Source organism: Thrips palmi, unplaced genomic scaffold (assembly GCF_012932325.1).
Source record: "Thrips palmi isolate BJ-2018 unplaced genomic scaffold, TpBJ-2018v1 HiC_scaffold_16, whole genome shotgun sequence".
Classification (NCBI taxonomy): domain Eukaryota; kingdom Metazoa; phylum Arthropoda; class Insecta; order Thysanoptera; family Thripidae; genus Thrips; species Thrips palmi.
Window position 1 is genome coordinate 13,164,274 of NW_023144625.1, and position 20,945 is coordinate 13,185,218.

At 57.5% G+C, this 20,945-nt stretch overlaps 4 protein-coding genes across 6 annotated transcripts; 2 read left to right on the forward strand and 2 right to left on the reverse strand.

Annotated features, from left to right (window-relative positions):
- The first annotated feature begins 260 nt into the window (after positions 1-260).
- LOC117643166 (CCR4-NOT transcription complex subunit 11) lies at positions 261-3,197 on the forward strand. The gene is made up of 10 exons (XM_034381884.1): positions 261-441; positions 715-809; positions 884-1,032; positions 1,102-1,224; positions 1,301-1,467; positions 1,581-1,713; positions 1,810-2,019; positions 2,113-2,252; positions 2,366-2,531; positions 2,622-3,197. The coding sequence occupies exons 1-10, from the start codon at positions 404-406 to the stop codon at positions 2,769-2,771; spliced, it is 1,371 nt and encodes a 456-aa protein (XP_034237775.1). The 5' UTR covers positions 261-403; the 3' UTR covers positions 2,772-3,197.
- On the reverse strand, positions 3,195-5,998 carry LOC117643165 (retinal dehydrogenase 1). The gene is made up of 12 exons (XM_034381883.1): positions 5,780-5,998; positions 5,489-5,593; positions 5,305-5,406; positions 5,059-5,224; positions 4,777-4,967; positions 4,580-4,690; positions 4,399-4,501; positions 4,122-4,306; positions 3,875-4,039; positions 3,637-3,794; positions 3,481-3,555; positions 3,195-3,393 (listed from the first exon to the last, which is right to left on the reverse strand). Exons 1-12 carry the CDS (start codon positions 5,813-5,815, stop codon positions 3,327-3,329), a joined length of 1,464 nt encoding a protein of 487 aa, XP_034237774.1. The 5' UTR covers positions 5,816-5,998; the 3' UTR covers positions 3,195-3,326.
- A 1,252-nt stretch (positions 5,999-7,250) lies between these two features.
- LOC117642591 (gamma-glutamylcyclotransferase-like) lies at positions 7,251-9,447 on the reverse strand. Of its 3 annotated transcripts, none has more exons than XM_034380894.1 (4): positions 9,080-9,447; positions 8,343-8,521; positions 8,080-8,216; positions 7,251-8,002 (listed from the first exon to the last, which is right to left on the reverse strand). In XM_034380894.1, the coding sequence occupies exons 1-4, from the start codon at positions 9,249-9,251 to the stop codon at positions 7,654-7,656; spliced, it is 837 nt and encodes a 278-aa protein (XP_034236785.1). In that variant the 5' UTR covers positions 9,252-9,447; the 3' UTR covers positions 7,251-7,653. The 3 variants fall into 3 exon arrangements, with proteins under 3 accessions (XP_034236785.1, XP_034236787.1, XP_034236786.1); XM_034380896.1 differs by having other exon boundaries at positions 9,245-9,437; XM_034380895.1 differs by lacking the exon at positions 9,080-9,447 and having other exon boundaries at positions 8,343-8,678.
- A 1,679-nt stretch (positions 9,448-11,126) lies between these two features.
- LOC117642592 (sarcoplasmic calcium-binding protein) lies at positions 11,127-15,881 on the forward strand. The gene is made up of 5 exons (XM_034380897.1): positions 11,127-11,492; positions 14,132-14,290; positions 14,405-14,572; positions 14,792-15,013; positions 15,102-15,881. The coding sequence occupies exons 1-5, from the start codon at positions 11,367-11,369 to the stop codon at positions 15,246-15,248; spliced, it is 822 nt and encodes a 273-aa protein (XP_034236788.1). The 5' UTR covers positions 11,127-11,366; the 3' UTR covers positions 15,249-15,881.
- Positions 15,882-20,945: the final 5,064 nt, after the last annotated feature.

The following is a 20,945-nucleotide window of genomic DNA, read 5'->3' on the forward strand; positions in this document are numbered from 1 at the left end:
GGGAGTTAACCTCAATCTCCAAGTCAGTCCATAGCTCAGCCAATGCGCGTGAGCCTGTTGCTTGTTCACACTCTCACAGAAGTGGCTTGAAATATTTTGATTTGCTTTGAAATGTAGGGGAAGTGAATAGACAGTCATCATTTTTCACTAAAAATCATTTTTGAAAAAAGGCGCGTAAAAGGGGGGTGTGGTTTATTGTTTTGATCCTCTGCAAATAGTGTCGGCAGCTATTCACAGAGATCCTGCGTATTGAGTCCCCGGTCTCGGTACCCCCCTCCCCACCCCTTTCCCCTAAGCCAGTCTCTGAAAGAAACTTGGCGAAATTTTTGTCTGTGATGAAAGCAGTGTTTTGCCTGTCAGACTCTAAACCCTGAGTGGGCTTCAGAATATTTCAGTGAGAAACATGGCTTTGACTACCAAAGAATTGCATTCCCTCCTGACGTGAGTTATTTCTCGACTGCATCTTTTCATAGGAATATGTTTACATTTGAGGAAGTACAGGTTACAAAACATGTAATGCAATGTTTTGGTTTACCCTTTAACTGTGCTTCACAAGTAGTTTGTTTGTTATACTTTGAACTCTATTATTTAATCTGTCAGACTCTGCTTACACAAGTGTGTTTCGTATTCTTTGTATCGAGCTTCTTTCTTGCTTTTCCCTCAAAGAAATTTTTCTTAAAACACTCCATTAACTCGTTATTATTGTCTTTTTAGCATACTGAGTGAAGAAACTGTGGAACGTTTGACTTTAGAAGGTATCACCCTACAACTTCATCAAGCTGGGTATGGAAAACAGGATCATTACAAAGGTATGCAGGTACTCCGTTTTACTTTCTTTCAGCTATTTACAGAACATCAAAATTAATTATCACTTCTCTTTTAGTGGGATGTGCACTTGTGCTTCTTCTCCAACAACCAGATTTACTTCCCAGACCTGCTCAACGCCTAGCTGCTATAGTTCTACTCTATGACATGTACAAAGGAGAACCAATGGCTCTGAACCCATTTACTACAGTTTTTGTCCATCTCCTGGTGAGCTTTGATTTTTTTACCTTGTGGTTTTACTGTTGGTCCAGGTTGTTGACTTATTTACTTTAACAGCATCCACCTGATGAGATGGGGAAAACATCAATGCGTAAATTAGAATATGCTGGAGAAATGCCCAGAATCTCAGCTGTTGAGAAGAATTTTATTGCTCAGCTTGTTACTAGCACATCCCGAGAGGTATGTTTTGTTTCGCAAATTTCAGTGCATGTAGAGTTTCTTTGTCAAAAGACATCTCATTTTTTTCTGTGCTTAGTTGTTAAAAAAGACTGCTACCCAAGTTTTGATGAGCGATCCCTCTTCATACCATAATGTGGACATTACATCAGTGCAGCTTGCCCTTGCTGAGAGGCAATCTGAACTACCTCATACTGCTAGAGCTGGTGTGCCAATAGTTCTTCCTGATAGTGAAAGAAACTCTTTGTAAGTGATGAATTAATTAATTGAAATGAGTTGAATTTAAACTGTATAATAGATTTTCCTATTTAAAATTTAAACCTTATTCATATATTTAGTATTTATTTACCTATTTACAGTTCCCCTCCAGATCCTGCAGTGCCAAGAAAAACTGCAGAGTCTTTACTAACTGGAGAAAAACCGATTGTGCAGCAGTTCTATAAACCAGAATCTTTACGATTGGTGCCTCCATTACATAAGTGTGAAGACGAGGTAAGCATTTATTCCGAAAATACTAGTGGTACCCAAGCCAAGATGCACTCAATGTAAAAATGGCACAGTTTAATTTCTTAATATACTTTTTCAAAGATGGCTTGGCTTAACATGTCTGAGCCACACAAGCACAAGCCTGCATATGACGTCACTCTGTGCGTGTCCAAAAGTTCTGGTGTTGAAGCAAAGAGGCTTATGGCTAAAGCATTCAACAACCCTTTAACAACACAACAACAGCAAGATCTTCTGGGGGAATTGGAGGCTGATCCCAGACTTGTATATCATATTGGTCTCACACCAATTAAGGTACATAAATTGAAATTGTATGTACGTATGTGCTCTTATTCTTGTCAATACCTCATAACTTAAAATGTGTTTTTCTTTTCTTCGAATATCTAGCTTCCTCACTTGGTAGAAAACAACCCACTGATAGCCATAGAAGTTCTTTTAAAGTTAATGCAGTCAACTCACATAACAGAATACTTCAGTGTCCTTGTTAACATGGAAATGTCACTTCACTCTATGGAAGTAGTGAATAGGTTTGTGTGCTTCTTTCTTATATTTCACCAGATTGACACTTCTGTGTTTAGAATTTATTGGTGCCAGTTTATGTTATCTGGGGGAAACTTATTGCAGTTTTTCTTGTTATAAGGTTGACGACCACTGTGGAACTTCCTACGGAATTTGTCCATTTATATATATCAAATTGTATATCCACTTGTGAAACAATTAAGGATCGCTACATGCAAAATCGCCTTGTGCGGCTTGTGTGTGTATTCCTCCAGTCACTAATTCGAAATAAGATAATAAATGTACAGGTAAGTCAATTTTTTCTGGAAAGATGCAAATTTATAATTTATATAAAGTAATTAAAAATGACAAAAAATGTTTGTGTTTTGTTTCTCAAGGAACTGTTCATTGAAGTTCAGGCATTCTGCATTGAGTTCAGCCGTATAAGAGAAGCTGCTGCTTTATTCCGCCTGCTGAAGCAGTTGGAGTCAGGGGAGGCAGGTGTAACCATGGCTAGTGGACCAAGCAAAGGGAAGTCAGAATCATAACCAGGGTGGTTTCAAATTGAGCCCAAAACGGCTCAATACTTTTATTGACTTGCAGGTACATTTGACTTAACTGCTTTCAAGATTTAATGTAAGTGGTGAAAGTAATTTGTAAGAGAAATTACATTTCCAATTAAATGGTGATCCTAGGAACACTCCTGTGTGCAGTAAGATGGGAGATGATGTGTTTATGATTTCTATATGTTGTTTAGAGGATCATTACTTGACTGTTTTGTTCTGAAGTCCTAACTTATTTATCAATGTAATATCTTCTATTTTAAAAAAACAAAAACCATTGATATTTCACAGTATGACTTGTACCTGTATCAGGATTAATGTTAAGTACTAAATTACTTTGTGACATTTGTGAACTTATTGCTCTGATTTGTTTTTTGTTTCAATTGTTAAATAAATCAAACAGACAAATTTTGGTATTTCTCTTTTTTTATAATGAAACAATTTTTCCTTTACATACATAGTTCATTAAACAGTTACAAAACAAGTTAAATTCATGAAAGACACTTAACAGATCTGTATACTTGAGTATTCAGTGTTACTTTATGGTGATGGCAGCTGAATGGTGATAGTCTTGGTCTCTAGGTACTCCTTGAGAGAATCTTCTCCCCTGCAAAACGATAAAAGTATTTTAAAAAATTGAGAAATAGTAATCTGTTCAATCCATCAACTTTGTAATTATGGATGGCTAACTTACAGTTCCCTTCCCATGCCAGATTGCTTGAAGCCACCAAAAGGTGCTTGGGGCACCACATAATCATAACAGTTCACCCTGCAAAAGAAACCACAAATTTTGTTGAGCAAATAGGAAAAAAAATATTTAGAATTAGTAAAGCACTTAAGTTTTACTTACCAAACAGATCCAGCAAGGACAGACTCAGCAAACTTCAGTGCTTTGTTGATGTCGGTAGTAATGATTCCAGCTGCAAGTCCATAGGTGGTGTTGTTGGCACGTGCGATAACTTCCTCCATAGAACTGAACTTGAGAATTTGCTGAACTGGCCCAAAGATCTACAGAAAAGAAGAAATGGGGACTTTCAATCATGAAAATGTGTTCAAGTGAGTTTTGTGATTTGAACAGTTTAGAATACCTCCTCGCGTGCGATTCTCATATTGTCCTGTACATCAGCAAACACAGTCGGCTGAACAAAGTAACCAACTTTTCCAACACGGTCTCCACCAGCCACTACTTTGGCACCCTCCTTTTTGCCTGATTCAATAAGACCAGTAACTTTTTCAAACATTTCTTTGTCAACCTAAAACAAAATAAACAAGGAGTTGTAATAAGGTTCACAAGATCTTTGATTAAACAAATTAAAGAGAATGATCATCACCAACCTGAGGTCCCTGATCTGTACCAGCGGTGAAAGGGTCTCCGACTTTCCGTGCCGAAGCTTTAGCAGCAGCCTTCTTTACAAATTCATCATAAACTTTCTCATGCACAAAGGTACGAGATGCTGCACAACAGTTTTGTCCGTGGTTGGCAAAAATGCCGTTATGAGCAATGTTCACCGCCTCATCAACTAGAAATTAAAAAAAAAAAGAAATACTATACATTAAAAAAAGCACAATCATAGAAACTATGGATATTTCTTGAGGTATGATTATAACAAACCATCTGCGTCCTCAAAGACAACCAGTGGACTCTTTCCTCCCAGTTCAAGGGTAACTCTCTTCAGGTTTGAACGTGCTGCAGCTTCCATGATGAGCCTGCCAACCTGGAAATTAACATAGATATAACAGCTTTTGGCGGCATTAAATTATTTCCAGAATTTTAAGTATGAAGGTATATTTACCTCAGTTGATCCAGTAAATGCCACTTTGTTCACATCCATGTGAGATGACAAGAAAGCACCAGTTGTCCCATAGCCATTGACAACATTGAATACACCAGGAGGAAAACCAGCCTGCAAGCGGAAAAAGGTTTTTAAAGATAATAGCTATTGGGTTTAGTATTCTTGTCAAAAAAAATTATTATTCTCAAAGCCTATACCTCTTTCACCAGCTGGGCAAGGTAAAGAGCAGACAGAGGTGTTTGCTCGGCTGGTTTTAGAATCATTGTGCATCCAGTTGCAAGGGCTGGGCCCATTTTCCAGGTAGCCATGAGAATGGGGTAGTTCCATGGGATAATGGAAGAGACAACTCCGACTGGCTCTTTACGGGTGATGCTCAAGACATTACCGTCTGGAGAGGATGGTTAAAAATGAATGCTCATATCAACAACTTGATTATGTAATCCACAGAAACTACAAAATGGTCGAGCAAACTGACTCACCAGCAGGGATGGTGTTGCCATGTATCTTGTCACACCAACCAGCATAGTACCGAATGGTCTTGATGGAGCAGTCCATATCAAAGATGGAATCATTGAAAGGCTTGCCGTTGTCGAGGGATTCCAGATTGGCTAAGTAGTTCTTGTTTGTCTCCATCAAGTCAGCCAGCTAGAAAAGAGTTTCAGTATACAGCTTGTACTTTACTTACATAAAATATATTTCAAAATAATTTTGAGATGGAAACATACCTTCACCATTAGATCTCCCCGTCGAGAAGCATCCATTGTTCGCCACTCGGATTTCCGATTGAAAGCTGCACGAGCAGCAGCAACCGCTCTGTCTACATCTTCCTGGAAATTGATAAAATAAAAAATAGTTAATTTGTCTATTCCTTAATATTCCTTGCATATGGTGAAAGGGAAAACCACTTGCCTTTCCAGCTTCGGCAACGTCTGCTATCTTCTTCTCTGTGGCTGGGTTGATTGTGGGGAATGTCTTTCCATTAGCACTGTCCACAAACTCATTGTTGATGAAGAGCTAGATACAAAACACACAACCAAAAACCATGTCACGTGGTGAAACACACACAAGCCACAGAGAAACGCAAAAACTGGATAGAACATAAGGTTATGTTTGTCTTCAGAAACGAAGAAAAACCTGCACCACATAGTAAGACACTCGAATGATAGTAGTGACATAGAGACTCGCTTTAAAATGCGATACCTTGGTGTACTTGATTTCCGGGCTGCTGTTTGCCATCTTGGGGAGGAAGGGGGCGGACTAGGGGCGGACCGGTGGGTGGGTGTGGGAGGTCTGGCCTGCGGTTACGCTGCTGCGGTGTTCGACTGCTCGGCGCCGGTTGCGCGACTGGACTGCGGCTGCGGAGCGGGAGCGGGAGCGGACCGCCTGGCAAGCTGAGCGGGCAGGCTGAGCCGAAGCGAAGGCCGTCGCCACTTATATAGTACTTCCCCGGTTAGCGCGATGCGATTTGCGCCTCGCCCGCCTGAGTGTCTGTTCTGTTGTCAACCGTGCGACATGCGAGTCGGCCGACCGGACCGCGGTGCGTCTGGCGCTCGGTCTGGCGGGCTGCTGGCCGCGGAAAGTCTGAAAGTCAACCCGGTCATAAGACACAGCAAACACGTGAGGCGTGCCGGCTGGTCCGGCTGGTCTCAGCCAAAGCCGAGGCGAAGCTAAGCCAAGCTAAGCTGGCACCCGGAGGGAAGTCCGCGCTCGGCCATCGCGATGGGCGCGGAGGCACTTCGCCTTTGGCGTTAGTGCTGAGTGATCCACAGTGGAGCTGACAGTTTACACGGTACCCGGATGGCCTGGTCACCCAGGGCTCCAATCGAGCGACAGTAGACTGATGGCGTGCCGCGGCGTGCCCAGTGACATGTGACGAGATAGCCGGTCGTTCGTCTCGATAAATTCCCTCTGCTGGCATTCCCCCCGGCCTGGCCATGGCATGGCCGGCCACCTGAACTGCCCGTTGCGCCCTGCGCGCCATCCACCTTCCTTGAGCATCATTTGGGGTGGTCGAAGCTGAGGACATGATATTTTGTGCAATGTACGATGTATGGGAAAAGGAGGAGTGGGGACTTAGACAATTAACCACATTTAAGTGTGGCTTATCACTATTCTTGGAGCTTATCAGCGTCAGCCGGCTTGTCGGAGGGCGTTTTCGTGGCACCAGAGCGACCAAACAAGGGGGCCGTCTCAATTGCCGGTGCCCGACTAAGACTAAACCGGCCTCCCTAGTCGCCGCAAAGAAGCGAGTTCAGCTAGCAGCCGAGCTAGTGTGAAGCGACTCTCCGGAATCTCTGCTGAAAGGCACTGCAGCGGGCTGACACCGAGCTTCCGAGCGCTGCTAGTCACTCCGTCTCTCTCGCACCCTTGGGCGACGCCCCATGAGTGCGAGAGAGACGGAGCGACGAAAGCAGGGCTCGCAGTCAGTCTGCAGGCTTGCATGAGGGAATGCAGCTACTAGCCGCAGCCCGCGTCATTGGCGTCGTCGCCCGCGTCGAGCCTCACGGCCAGGACAATGACAATGAGGAAGCGGGCAGACTGCGTGTGCTTGGCAGGCTCGGCTTTGCTGGTACCCGAGCCGAGCCGACGCCAAACTGATGCTCCAGCCCACGACATGCACGTGCAGTCGCCCCACGCCGCCTCAGGCGGAAAAATAACAAATTTCAACAAGTAGGGAAACAATGCGAGGTTTATAATTCATGTACCGATCAGCGCGTCTCAATACAATCATCAATCCAAGTAGAAAACAACATCGGCGCCACACATGTCGCAGTTAGAGAGGTCGGCGATGGCCGCCCTGCAGACTGATTCCGAGCACGGCTCTCGTAGCCCTGTCTCTCTCGCACTCGCGGAGCGTGCCGTGAGGGTGCGAGAGAGACAGCGACGAAAACAGTGCTCGGAGTCAACCTGCTGGCCGTCCGCGTGTCTGCGTCCGGAGAGGAGGCTGTTCTGCAATCAATCGGGCGGGGCCGCTGGCCGTGGCTGGCCGTCACTCAGGGGCCAATCAAAACGCCGGCCGATCGAACAAGGCCGCGGCTTTGCACAAACACGGAGGTCATCGCGGTGCCCAGCGCTCAGCGCGCGGCCGGGGCCGGGGCCGGCGTCACGCCCGAGGCCTCGGAGCTCTGCGGGCTCTGGAGGCTCTCCAGCGAGATGGGCGGGTTGGAGCCCGCGGACCCGTTGTCGGCGACGGCTTCGAGGCGCGCCGTGTAGTCGGCGGGCAGCCCCGACTCGCGCGCGCCCGCCGTCAGGACCTTCTTGTAGACGAGGGAGGGCTGCCGGTGGGCCGGCCGCGCCTCGCCGGGCTGCAGCTTGGGCGGCACGACGCGCATCAGGTAGCTGCGGCAGAGCAGCACCTCGCCGTCAGGGGTCTGCACCGTGGCGTTGAACACGTCATACAGCCCCGAGTGCACGCTCTCCTGCCTGCAACAGGCAACGAGACACGATGGTCATTCCCCCGGGACGCAGGCACCGGCGCGGAGACGGGGAGGGAGACGCACTCGTCGAGGTGGTCGCGGTCCTCGATGTCCAGGGACCAGATGGCGCCCCACACCGAGTCCTCCGGGTCGGGCACCACGGTGGCGGGGGCCCCGCCCCACCTCTTGGACGCCGGCGTGCTGAAGTCCAGCCGGTAGCCCTGCGAGAAGGGAAGAGGAGCAGTTCAAGAGCGAGTCTGGCCTGGGGCGCGCGGCATAGAGCGCGGCAGCAGCAGCGCCTGGCGCTAGGCCACACTTGAGAGCGCCGAGCGCGCTGGGCTGCCTACCTTGAGTTCGCCGATGCTGTGTCGCCGCGCCGTGGGGTTCATGAGGTGCAGCCGCCTTGCCAGCAGGTTGCTGCCGTACGCGAAGTAGAGGAACTTGACGTCGCCACGGCCCTCGCCGACGATGTCGCGGCGCGCAGGGCCTGCATCCTGCGGCGTTGGCGTCGGGTCGGTGGCGGACTCTGCAAGCAGCAGGACGACGGCGATCAAGGAGAGCAGCGGGAGCAGCATGCGCGCCATGATGGTGCGTCGCGGCGGGGAAGGACCGCGGGGGCCGGGCCAATGGACGACGACGGCGTGGTCTGCGGCCGCGCCGTCAACAAGGACTGACCCTCCACCGACTAGACGACCGCACCGGCACCGGGCGCGGCCTCCGACGAGGAGTGACCCCGGGGCCTTATCGTCAAGCCAATGAGGGCACGACAAGCAAAATAAATTGGAAAAGAAGGGCTGAGGAGCTGAAACTCTCTCAACACCTATTTCGTCACTGTGGCCACCTGTTCAACATTCCCGCCCTGCCTTCCCTCAAAAAGGAGGGAACTGCCCGCGTAGTTTTTCATACCCGCGAAACTGCGCCGGCTGCGGTGGAGGTGGTGGAGGTTATGTCACCCGACTATAGTGGCAAGTTTGAAGCAAGATAAGACTGCAGCGAGGCGCGGAGCGTGGGGCACAGCATGGTCTCGCGAAAGGGGTTCCCGGGTGGCGGGACCGCCGCCGCCGACTCGAGCACTGCGATTTACCTGGACCTGGCGCGCTGGCGCCGTCACTGGTAAACAGGCCGGGCATCGTCGCGAACCTGCTTCGCCAGCTTCGTCTGGCGACGGGCAGCAGGCCCTGCAAGCCCGGGCCGAGGTAGAGGGAGCGAAAACGAAAACACGACACAAAGTTGGGCAATGTCACTCGACCTGTCATAATCTCGAGGGGTAGCGACGCCGCGGACTAGTCGGGCGCATCGTCGGAACCAGATCAGCTGACGGTGGAGGTGGTGGTGGTGGCAGTGCCAGCACCAGCACGCAGCCAACCGCAAGTGGCGGGCCCCGCGCATGCGCACCCTGTGCGAAACTTTTCGAAACGAAGCAACAAGCAGTTCGTGACGTCGTGACCGATGTGGACCGATGTGACGGCGGCGAGCAAAGCCACACTGCTGCATGCCAGTGCACGCCACGCGGCCAGCTCGAAGCTAGAAGCACGGCCACTAGAAAATCAAACTCGCTAAACTGTGCGCGAAACCGCCCTGCAGTTGGTAGGAGTGGAGAGAGCTGCACGCGGGAAAAGATGGAGCGCTTTTGAAAGGTTTTTATTCTTCCCAGAACATACATACGTGCTTATCAGCTAAGTTATTGCGCTTTTCCCGCTATGAACTCCTGTGCGGCCGCGCTGCTGCGCCTGTCAGGCAGGCGACCCTTTCAACACGAGAGCAAGATCAAGCAAGAAGGGTTGCCTACTTGCCGGGCGGACCACGAGGACGTCCAGTGTCCTTTCGAGAGCAGCAAGGCCGCAAGTTGGCGATGACATACCGCCCGACGGCGACAGGCAGCGACAGCCCCACTCGCCGAACCCCGCCATGGTCCAGTCTGGCCCAGCGGTGCAGCGCTGCAGCGGTTCGGTCTACTTTCGCCGCGTGTCGCGGCCGCGCACTGACCGGAGGGCGTCCCCCATTGCGCTCTGGACATGCCTTGTTGTTGTTGTCGTCTTGCTGTCTGTTTGCTGATGTTGTTGTTGTTTGCGGTGTACGTGAGCGTCTGCTGCGCTACGTGCAGCTGGACCGCTGGTTGGGGGCGTCGTGCGTCTCGTCTCGTCCCATGCGCGGCGATGAACCGGAGAGAGAGAAGAGAGGAGGATTGGGCGGAGGGGGAAGAGGAGAAGGGGAATCAGCTGGTGGATAACGCCGTGGACGTGGGAGTGGCACGCACGCACGCCCCTTTCAAGCACTTTCAAGCTAGGAGACGCAGTAACGGAAAACATCGTTAAAAATCGAAAACCGGCGTCAAAGAGAGGCGAGTTTGTGCGAAATATTTTGGGTGATACGGCCGGGCAGTGCTAGACGTGCGCCGCGCCACGGCACTGCCACGGCGATGGTGGCACAGCCGATTAGCTGTGACTCCGACGATAACCCCGTTGGCAAAAAAAAATGGATCTAGAGCGAGAGCGGCGGAGGAACGGCAGAACGAAAGGGGCAAGCAAGGGGCAGCGCCAAGACCGCGAAGACGGGAGGAGCTTCCTTCCAGTGTGCGCACCGGACCGAAAAGCCGCGGCAAGGGCGCCGTCAAGGACGCAAGGGAAGAGGAGGGAGGGCGTTTGGACGCCGAGAAAGGCGCGTAGGACGACAAGCAGGGCCACCGCGAGGTCCGCGAGACAGTCGGTGCTCGCCTGATTTGCATCCGAGCGCAGCCAGGCCGCGGCGGCAAGCTAATGAAGTGCCTCATTATGTCACCGGGACACCTCGGCCTCGGCGGACGCGGCGGACGCCGGCAGCGTCACGCGCCGGTCGGCGATGACCACGTCGACGACGGTCTTGTTGATGCTGGTGTTGCTGACCCCTCGACGGCCCCGCCGATCCCCGCCGAGCCGCGCCGTGGCCCACGAGGGCTCGGCGTCGACGTCCGGGACGTCGGCCTGTCGGCCCGGGGAAGGGGACGGGCAGGGAAAGGCAGGGGGCCGCGGCGGGCACTCCGGGGCCGTGGGTGGGGTAGGTGGGGGGCCTGGTGGGAGACCAAGTGGTTGGTGGCGGCCGCGGCCGCGCCGCCCGGTCGGCCTGGCCCGGCAGCCCCGGCAGCCCTGGCCGGCCGCGCCCCCGCGCCTTTAGTGTAGTGCGCGACTTGGACGTGATCACACTAGCCCCGCGAGAGGCCACACCTGTTCCTGGAGGTGGTCGAGGAGTGCAGGAGTGAGGAGCAAGCCTTCGAGTGTGCGTGTGTTCAAGTGTGCTCAGCGCCTTCTAGTGCCGCGAAGACCCTGCCGACGATCCGCGCTGTGGAAGCAGTGTGACGTAGTGTGACGGAGTGTGACGACCGGGACGCCGCCAACATGGCCCTGTCCGTGCTGCGCTTCGGCACGGGGCTCCGCGCGGTGCAGGGCGCGGTGCGCCGGGTGTGCCTGCCCGTGACGACCGCCGCGACCCGCGACCCCGCCGTCGGCGCGCCGACGACGCAGGTACGTACGCAACGCCCTCTAGGGCTGCTCGTCTGCACTTTCACTCTCCAGTGCCGCGGCCTAGGCCGGCCTGGGGCTGTGACGCAACCCGCAGAGCGTGGCCGAGGCTGACTCCAAACGGTACCTCATCGCTCTGTCTCACTCGCACCTCTGTGGGACGCTGAGCGACTGAGCGGCGAAAGCACTGTTCGGAATCAGCCTCTATCTCGAGCTGGAGCTGCTAGCTGGCCTAGTTGGCAGTGGCGTGGCGCGTGCAGCCCCTTCGCGACAGTAGCGCCCATGAGCGAGAGAGACCGAGCGAAGACACCCCTGTGCGGCTGACGGCGCGGGGCTGCTGCTGGCGCTCGACTCGCTCGACGCCCACGACGGCCTCGGGGCGCTGGGAGAAAAGAGTCCGATGTTGACCTCCTCCGTCCTCCCCGCCGCGCTGCCGCGCCCCACGTTCCGCAATCCCCAACCGGTTTGCCGGCCGAGTCGGGCCTAGAGTCCCACCCGGCCGAGGCCCAGGACTGCAGGCCCAGCCATGCTGTGCCGTCCGAATCCGCCTGACATTTCACCCCGCCAATGATAAGGGAAGGGCCCATTCGTGAAACGCGATCTGCGGTCGGATTTTGACCGGCCCGTGACCTAGTTTGGGAACGAGCCCTCTAGTGGCGCTGTCCAGTGTCCTGGTGCCTGTTGGCCCCAAATGCCCCCCCCCCACACACCCACACACACACACAAACACGAGCCGACCGGATGCCGGCTCGCTTTTGATACCGTCCCAACGCTACCTCGCGCACCGAATCCACGCACTGGTGGGCCTCGAATAACGAGTAGCATGGCTCCGCCAGGCTGGACGCGTGCTTCGCTCGACCGCCCTGTGAAGGCTCCTGGATGACGATGAGAACGAGGTTAGCCAAGATGTTGCCCACTTAGATAGAACTTCGACTCCGCGACCTATTTCGACGTCGGTAATCGAAGCAGCCGCCTGGCTCCAGGCAGCATACTGCTCCAGACGGCTGCAGGACCTCCAGGACCTCCAGGGCCCCAGCTGAGTGGAAGGCGGCGTTGCCAAGCCGCTCGCCGGTAAAAATGCAGGGCGTGCGTGAGAGCGTTCGCTCCTGTCCTGGAACGGGACTCCCACGTGCTTCACAGCCTTCTTATCGGAGAGCTCTTGTCTGACTGTTGAGACGATTTGGCACCCACCCACTCACGGGGTCTACGTGACCCCCCAGGACGACGTCGCCGCGGCCTACGTGCTCGCAGGGCTGCCCGCTCCTTTGCTGGAGCCGCCTCTCCTTCAAGGACTGCCCAGGTCCAGCCCCCCTCCCCCCTCCATCCCGCCCAGGCTGCGAGGACCATGGCCTACGTGACGAGGAGCATGCTGCACCGAGCCTGACCTGCACCAAGGTCCTTGTTGTTGTTGGTTGTTATTGCCAGTGCGCCGTGGCTGTCGCGGCCTTGGACACCACGGACTTGCCGGCGACGCGCCGCGCGCAAAACTTGACGCACGGCGGCTAGGACGCGAACGAGAACGAGAACGCCATCACGGACTCCTCCACCGTTCGCCTTTCCAGAGACACGATGACTGATTGGCTTGCTGCTGGACCGCGGCCGAAAATAACCGGCAACTCAGAGACCGTTGGACTCGCGGGTAACCGCCAATCGTCGCGATCGGAGGGCACCTCGAGGGGCGTCCCACAGGTCTTATCTTCCGCTCCGTTGCGGACAATAACAAAAGTAGAGAGTAAGCTCGTCGTCAAATATCCGTCTCTCGGAGCGCTCCAGCATGGCTCCAGAGCCGTGCGGCCACGCGTTATGCCCGTGGCCGTGGCTGGGGGAGGGGGAGGGGGCAGGGCAGTGACCCTGTACCCGCAGCGGTACGCCCCGGGCCCGGGTACCTAGCCAACCGCGCCTCGCCGATGGGGCGCAGCCAGGTGGGAAAATGACACTTCAATGGGCGTTTTGCTTCCGACTGTACTACTCTGTGGCCCCTCACCAAATCACAAGTTTCCCCCGTCCCATTTGTATTCATACGGTGGAAAATAAAAACTCGGCACGAGGCGAGAGAGGAGCGGATGTGGATGTGCGTACGCTAGCGGCTTGTGAACAGGACACACTCCTCTATGGGTTTGCCTCGGCTTGCTTGGAGGTGTCGTTGTCGTTGAATATTTAGCTGTCGTCGCCGTGCCGCTGGGCGTGGTGTCCTGCGGTGCGTTGGCCAAATTCAGCGGGCCGCCAAACCAGCCGCAGCCAGGCCTCGCCCCTCATGGCGGTGTGCGTACAATGGGGGAACGCGCGCGCGCACTCACACTCACTCACACACACACACACACACCAACACGCGCGCGATCGCGGCGGCCACCGTCACCAGCCACGTTGCCAACATGATTCGGATTGGAACACGCCGCGTCGCCGCGTCCGATGAACGAGTTCAAGGTCAAGCAGCTGGCCGCCATCATGCCAAGTCCTTTTCGCTTTTTCGTCGGTGCCTTGCGCCTTTGTCCGTGGAGCGCGTCCTCTTTCTCGCCGCCAAGGCCGCGAGCCGCGACGCAGCCGGCCGTCGTGAGCGGCACTGTAAGCCGGCCGCCGCCGTGTCCTTCCAGAGCCCTGGCTCCACCTTCGACCGCGCTGACGAGGACCTTTCCCTGTTGCAGCCCCTCCTGCTGTGCCCCGCCGAGGCCCTGCCGCAGCCCTTCGCCGGCGCCGCCGTGCGCCTCTACAGCAAGGGCATCCCGGAGCAGGGCCGCGCCAAGGTGGACAACGAGTCGGACTCGGACTCGGACTCGGACGACGAGGGGCCCAAGAGACAACGCGTGAGTGTCCGTCATTCCCCGAGTCGCTTAATCAATCTGACACCGCTTTGTCCCCCACTGGATCCGCACCTGTCCTGACTGCAAGCCGTTCTGACCGCCGCTCTGCTGTTCCAGGGAGAGAGCGAGTTCTGGCGCCGCAAGATGCGCACCCTGCACGGCCTGCTGGACCTCAACAAGGATGGCGTCATCTCGTACGACGACTACAAGCTGCTCGCCGACCGCTTCGTGGACCTGGGCCACCTCACGCCGCAGGACACCCAGGACTTCCACAAGTCCATCAAGGCGAGTCTCCCTCGGTCTCTGCATGCGGTGCAGCAGACTGATTCCGCGAGGCGCTTTGTCTCTCTCTCACTCATGGGCACTCATGGGGGGTTCCGTACAGGTGCGAGAGAGACGAAGCGGTGAAAACGACGCTCGGAATCGGTCTGCTGGCCGGGCTGCCTTCGTGTCGGGCGCAGCGCACCTTGTCTAACTCGTCCCGTTCACTTTTGCCGTTTGCAGGAGATGTGGGAGGAGCAGTGGGGCAGCCTGGACCCCTACAACCTGGTGACGACGGAGCAGTACCTCACCGAGATGCAGCACATGATGAACGACAAGTCCCTCAAGAAGAAGGCCCACCGCTTCTTGCCCTTCCTGTTCAAGGCCGTGGACAAGGACAAGAGCGGCGAGATCTCGGTGGAGGAATTCAAAATCTTCTTCAAGTGTCTCGGCCTCACAGAACAGGTAAATTCCATTTCAAGGCGGATCTCTAGCCTCGGTACTCGCACTTTCGCTTCAGAGTGTACTGAGCCTGCCGCACCCCTTGTTGCAGGACGCCACCAACGCGTTCAACGTCATCGACGTCAACACAGACGGCCGCCTGAGCTGCAAGGAGTTCGTCAAGCTGGGCAGGGACTTCTTCGTCACGGAGGACGCCAGGAGGCCCAGCAAGATGTTCTGGGGCCCCCTGGTGCCCTGAGTCCACTTTGCTGCTACAACCAGACTGCTATCCATTGTGTTTGTAGTTGTTGTCGTATGTGTGTGCGTGCGTGTGCGTGAGTGAGCGTATGTGTGTGCGTGTGTGTGTGTGTGTGTGTGTGCGGGCGCGCGTGTGATGTGTTAGCGTTCGACTGATATTTGCCGCGGAGACTATTATTTTGTTAAAAATGCTATGCTGCACTTACTTCTTGTGATACTGTGACGACTCGATGTACCAAGGGGCTCGAGGAGAGCGGCCACCACCGCTTAGAATTTGAATGGATCTATGTAAAAGGAATCTCATCGGGCTAAAACTGTGCAGGCAACTTCCTTCGCGAGTTTTGCGACTTTCCAGCTTGCGAAAGGCGAGAACCCTCTGCACGAGCATGCTATTGTCCCGTAATATAATTTATAAGTAATATGGTAGGGCCCAGCAACCCATAAAGACTCAGGAAGTACTCTTCTGTGGTTCTCAAGCGTTCCCCTTAGTCCGGGAACATGGACTGTGCCAGTACAAAGGCACCAAAACATCACTTGTGATCTGGCGGGAAAACTATCCGACATCAAATCGATGCGATTCGTGTTTGTGATATTTGTCTAGAATGTAAATAAAATATTTTTTTTATCAAAGTCACAGTCTGTTTTCTTTAAACTGCCCATGTGTTTGCCGCTGCCGCAAGGATTGACGATTTCTTTAAAAATCAATCACCATGAAATCACGGTGCGCTGGGTGCGCTTGCAGCGCTGGGGCTGGTGGCTCCTCTGTTGGCTGCATTGGGGGTGCGTTTGTTGGGGTTCGCTCCCGCCGCGGTTCCGCGCTGGCTGACGCGGCTGGGGCGGCTGACGCGGCTGACGCGGCGACCAGGTCGCGAAGGCCGGTCCGCGGCCGGCTTGCCGAGGCCGTTGGCGTAGAGGCCGCGGGGCGCAGCGCCTCGCAGGGCAAAGACAAGAGCAAGACACGATGCACGAGGCCCACGAGGCCCCGCAGTGCTGCCACCGCCGCGACCGCGCCGCGCAGGGCACGGGGGAAGTCCCTGCCGCGCTCGCCGCGCTCACGCCCGAAAGACACGAAGGTACCCACCCCGCCGGCCCGCCGCCTAGCTGCCAACTGCCAAACCGAAAACATTAAAACCAGACTCCTTCGACGCGGTCCTTCGTGGCGCGTGGTCTTCCCTCAGGAGCCGGCGGCCGGGCCCGCGTCCCATGAGGCCTCGGCCGCGAAGGGAGGCACACCGAAAGATGGTCCCGTGGGTGCGGCCAGTGCGGCCAAGAGATCGGCGCCGCGGAGTGGCCGGGGGCGACGGGGAGGCAGCGCGCGCAGCCCCAAGAGGGGCGTGAAGCAGGCCAAGCAGGCCAAGCAGCACCCGGCCACGCCCGCATGCTCCGGCAGCGCCCAGTCCGAGGCCGCGTCGCGGTCCGCGTCGCGGGCCTCCTCGGCCAAGCCGCGGGCCAAGAAGAGGGCGGTCATCAGCAAGGCGCGCCGCAACGCTGATGTCGCCGTGCAGAGGCTGGTCGCCATGGCGGACCGCAACTCGGCGCGCCGAGGTAGGCCGCCGGGCCGGACGACGCGCACCAGCCGGCATCTGCCAGGCCGGGCCATGTCGTCATTTCCCTTCTCCCCGGAGCAGTTCTCTCCGCGGCCGAGCGGGCGAGCGCTCTGGCCTCGCCGGCGCTGTCCTTCCCGTCCACGGCCACCGTCGCCATCCCTGCTCCGGACACCACCCCGAGCGCCGCCGCGGACATGAAGGCCGAGAGCACGCCGGCCGCCGCCCCGCCGCCGGCCGCGACGCAGCCCCAGGACCACCAGGACCAGGCCGCCAAGGTCCGCGCTCTAGCCGCGTCCAGCACCCTTTTCTAGCGAGCTGTGAAAAATTCTCCACCGCGAAACGGACACAGGTGAACGCAGCCGATGTGGACCGCAGCGCGAAGGGCGTCGCTGCCGAGGACGGCGTCGACGACGGCGACACCGCTCCGGGGTCCGAGGCGGACTCCGCCAGGCGCCGCGAGGAGCTGCTGCGCCAGGTCGCTCTGCAGAAGAACCAGTACCACAAGCTGCTGCTGAGCAACAAGAAGGCCGTGAGCCCCAAGCTCCTGGAACAGGTGGGGCGCTAGGGCGTTCCCGAGACACCAGCCGCGGTGGCAGTGGGGTGGGCGCTAGGCGGGCTGTGCCGGCGCCTTGTCGGTAGGCTGCCCAACTGACTCGGGCGTCAGAGGAGTGGTCACTGGTCTGGCTCAGTGCGCAGAGCAGAGCGTCCCAAGCGCTTCGCGCGCGAATGACGAGTGCGCGACAATCATCCTGCGCAATTTCAATGTTTTGATGGTCCAGCTTTTCCATCCCATTTCTGAACGTGGTTCCGCAGGTGAGCCGCCAGGTGGGGCTGGGCCTCGGGCAGAGCCAGCACGTCACCGCGGTGAACATGCGCTGCGACTGGCGGGACTGGCGGCAGGACTCTGACGAGACGCCGCAGGACGACGGGCTGGCCGCGCAGGTACTGAGGGAGTTGTCCATCGCGGTGCCGACCGCCGGTTCTGCAATCAGTGGCCGCCCTCGTGTCGCCAGGAAGGCGAGGGAGGCGCCGCGAGCACACCGTGCTCCTCGTCGCCCAGGCCGGACGCCCCGCCGAGCGCCGCGACGCCGGCCGCCGTCCGCGACGTCCGCCACACCAAGTCCATCCTGATCCACAGGGCCACGTCCACCGAACCGGTCGAGGAGGTGTCCAGGTCGGGCAGCCGTCTCATTGCGCAGGATCGTTCCGTGCGGGCGATAGGCGCAGCGCGCAGCGCGAAGGATGTGTTTTGGCCTGGACGGTCCTGGAGGGAGAAACCCAGAGAGACCCCTGCGCAGGCACCGCCCCGTGGCCGTGCGGTTCGCGGAGAGCGCCGTGCTGTACCAGGAGATAGAGGCACTGTCCTCGCTGGACAGCGACGCGGACAGCCGGTCGCGCCTGGACAGCGTGGACGCCGAGCGCGGCGCCATGTGTCTGGGCGGCACGGACAGGGACGTCGCCAGGGTCGCGGGGACGCCGCCGGACGGCGACGGCGACACCAGCTCCAACGTGAGGGGCGTGAATGTGAACGTGAATCTGAATGGGGTTTATTGGTGGGGAATTGAAACTCGGCGCTGCAATAGGCGAGCGCGCTGTGCCTGACCGGCCTGGGCGTGGGCCCCGTGGGGGGCGTGGGGGGCTCGAGACGCCACTCCGAGACCAGCCTCAAGTTCGAACGCATCCACGTCCGCACCAAGGACGTGGAGAGCGATGCCGACGGCGCCTCCAGCAACGCCCCCGTCGTGTCCACGGCCAGCTACACCAAGTAGGTACTCGATGGCCACACCGTGCTTGTTGATTGATTCCGAGAGTCGGTTTCACCCCTCGCACTCATGAGGCGTCCCGCACGGGTGCCAGAGAGACAGAGCCACGAAAGGGACTCTCGGAATGAGTCTGCTGACTGCAGGCTGCACGGGAGGGTCGCGTGCCGCTGGCAGGCACAGGACTCGTCTGACGAGGAGCTGCTGGGCTCGACGGCCAGGGGCATCGACGACGGGGAGGCGGGCCCGCGAGGTTCCACGGCAGTCGAAGGAATGAGGTGAGTGCGAGAGAGACAGGTCGAGAGAATTCTGTTCGGAATCGGTGTTGTATCGTTGTCTCTCAACCTTTACCACGGGTTCTCTGATTTCAAAAGGTGTCTTTTCGTTCTGCACAACGCAGTTCCCCCGTGTGTCTCCTGGAGGCCGACTGGAGGCGGCGGGGCAGCGTGAGCAGTGGCGGCAGCGGCGGCAGTGGAGGCAGCGGGGGCAGCGCGGACGGCCGGGTTCACATCGGCCGCCTGCCCCTCACGGCCACGCCAGGGTCGCGCTCCCCGAGCCGCATCCTGGACCTGTCCTCGTGCATGTTGGCGACCACGAGCACGGCCGCCGCCGCCCCACTGGAATCCAGCGAAAAGAGCGACGTGCAGGCGGAGACTCCCGCCCCGTCAGGCACACCGTCGGAGGCCGAGGCCGAGGCCGAGGCTGACACCCTCAAGAAAGGGGATGGCCTCGGCAGTGACTTGAACGCAGGGCCCGCCTCTGCGGCCAGTGCCGGGGCTGCCGGGGCTGCCGGGGCCGCCGTGGCTGCGGGCTGGGCAGCAGGGGCTGCAGCGGGCTGGGCGGCGGGCACGGCCTCGGGGGCGGCAGCGGGGCTGGCTGTGGGGGCGGCCGCGGGGCTGGCTGTGGGGGCGGCGACGAGGGTGGCGGCCGAGACGCGGACCACAGCAGTGGCCACCACGCCCTCGGGCGGCAGCGTGGAGTCCGACACGACGACGTCGTCTGCAACGGCGGCGGTAGACTGTAGGGACGCCGATGAAGGGGAGGGGCCGCGAGGGGCGGAAGAGCAACCCGCCTTGGCAGCGGGGGCGGCGAGGCCCCCCTCGCCGCGGAGCCCAACAACAAGGCCCACCCTCGCGCGCCCAGGGCCGCAGGAGGCCCCAGAGGGATGCCAGCAGGCGGACGACGCCTTCCTGGAGAAGGGCTCCACGCTCGAGCTGGTCGGCTCGGACTCCGCTTGTCCGACTCAGTCCGAGTACGAGGACATCGGCAACGAGATCTTCTGCCTGAGCAGCTCATGCGGCCTGGACGGGGAGGACGACGACGACGACGTCGATGATCTGTTGCTGGACGAGGCGTGCGCCTCTCTCATCGCCTTGAAGGGGGACTCCAGGCCTTCCGTGCAGGCAGAGCGGGCAGAGGTCAGGGAGCGGAACCGCCATTGCTTCGCTCATGCTCTCATTCATTCATGCTGTCATTCTTGAGGTGTTTCATACCATTCATTCGATCTCATTCAGAAGAAATTGATGCGCGCTGGTTCGTTTAGGAGTCGGTGGAGCCTGCCGAACACGTGCTGCGACACCAATCTGGGCCGCTGAGTCGGCGTTGGTCGGACAGCAAGCCCGTGGCAGCTCGCGTCCTGGACGACCGGCCGCCCCAGGAGGGCTTCCTCGTTCCGCCGCGCTTCACCACCACCAACGCGCGCTCCTCGGTGTCCGTGCAGACGTCGGACCGCTCCAACGGCCCGGCAGGCAAGCTCGGACCACCTCGGCATTATGCCACCGTATGAACAGTAAGCGAGAGAGGTACCTTCCAGGCACGGAGCACGGCGAGGGCCTCGGCGAAGGGTTGAAGAACATGTCGGCCCGCGAGCGCGCCATCGCCCTGCTGCAAGAAGTAGACTCCAGACTCAACGCCATATTCTGTTCGAGGTGATCAAGCCCCGCCAAACTGTCTGGCGCGCTCGACGTCCGCGACGTCCTAACCCCAGCCTTCCGCAGACCTGACCCCGCCGTCGAAAGCCAGCTTATCCGCACGACGGGAGGCGCCGAACCCGACCCGCGGCCGTCAGAGTCCACGCAGTCGCATTTCGGGGCCACGGCGGCGACCTCGGCGACAGTGACGGGGTCGCTGCGGCCGAGAGCGGGTCGCTTCGTGAGCCGCCTGTCCACCATCCGCCACAAGCTGAACAAGCGCGGCCCCGCCACGCTACCGCAGCAGCCCGCGGTGCCGACCGCGCCGACTGGCGTCGCCAACAAGGTCCCCGTCAGCGAGTACAGAGCTCGCCCCGTGCGCGCCGCCGGGCCGGCCGCCTCCAGGCCGCGGCGGGACGGCGACGCCCTGCAGACCCAGACGCTGGCACTGCCCGTGGCACTGGCGCGGGGGCGGGACCGC

Coding starts and splice junctions, on each gene's coding strand:
- LOC117643166 (XM_034381884.1), top strand. CDS start 404: ATGGCTTTGACTACCAAAGAATTGCATTCCCTCCTGAC. Junction 1,033..1,101: donor CAGTTTTTGTCCATCTCCTG/GTGAGCTTTGAT, acceptor TTACTTTAACAG/CATCCACCTGATGAGATGGG. Junction 1,714..1,809: donor TACATAAGTGTGAAGACGAG/GTAAGCATTTAT, acceptor ACTTTTTCAAAG/ATGGCTTGGCTTAACATGTC.
- LOC117643165 (XM_034381883.1), bottom strand. CDS start 5,815: ATGGCAAACAGCAGCCCGGAAATCAAGTACACCAAG. Junction 5,225..5,304: donor GGGGAGATCTAATGGTGAAG/GTATGTTTCCAT, acceptor ACTCTTTTCTAG/CTGGCTGACTTGATGGAGAC. Junction 3,795..3,874: donor TGAGAATCGCACGCGAGGAG/GTATTCTAAACT, acceptor TCTTTTCTGTAG/ATCTTTGGGCCAGTTCAGCA.
- LOC117642591 (XM_034380894.1), bottom strand. CDS start 9,251: ATGACAGGTCGAGTGACATTGCCCAACTTTGTGTCGTGTTTTCGTTTT. Junction 8,217..8,342: donor ACAGCATCGGCGAACTCAAG/GTAGGCAGCCCA, acceptor CCCTTCTCGCAG/GGCTACCGGCTGGACTTCAG. Junction 8,003..8,079: donor GACCGCGACCACCTCGACGA/GTGCGTCTCCCT, acceptor TGCCTGTTGCAG/GCAGGAGAGCGTGCACTCGG.
- LOC117642592 (XM_034380897.1), top strand. CDS start 11,367: ATGGCCCTGTCCGTGCTGCGCTTCGGCACGGGGCTCCGCGCGGTGCAG. Junction 14,291..14,404: donor AGGGGCCCAAGAGACAACGC/GTGAGTGTCCGT, acceptor CTGCTGTTCCAG/GGAGAGAGCGAGTTCTGGCG. Junction 14,573..14,791: donor ACTTCCACAAGTCCATCAAG/GCGAGTCTCCCT, acceptor TGCCGTTTGCAG/GAGATGTGGGAGGAGCAGTG.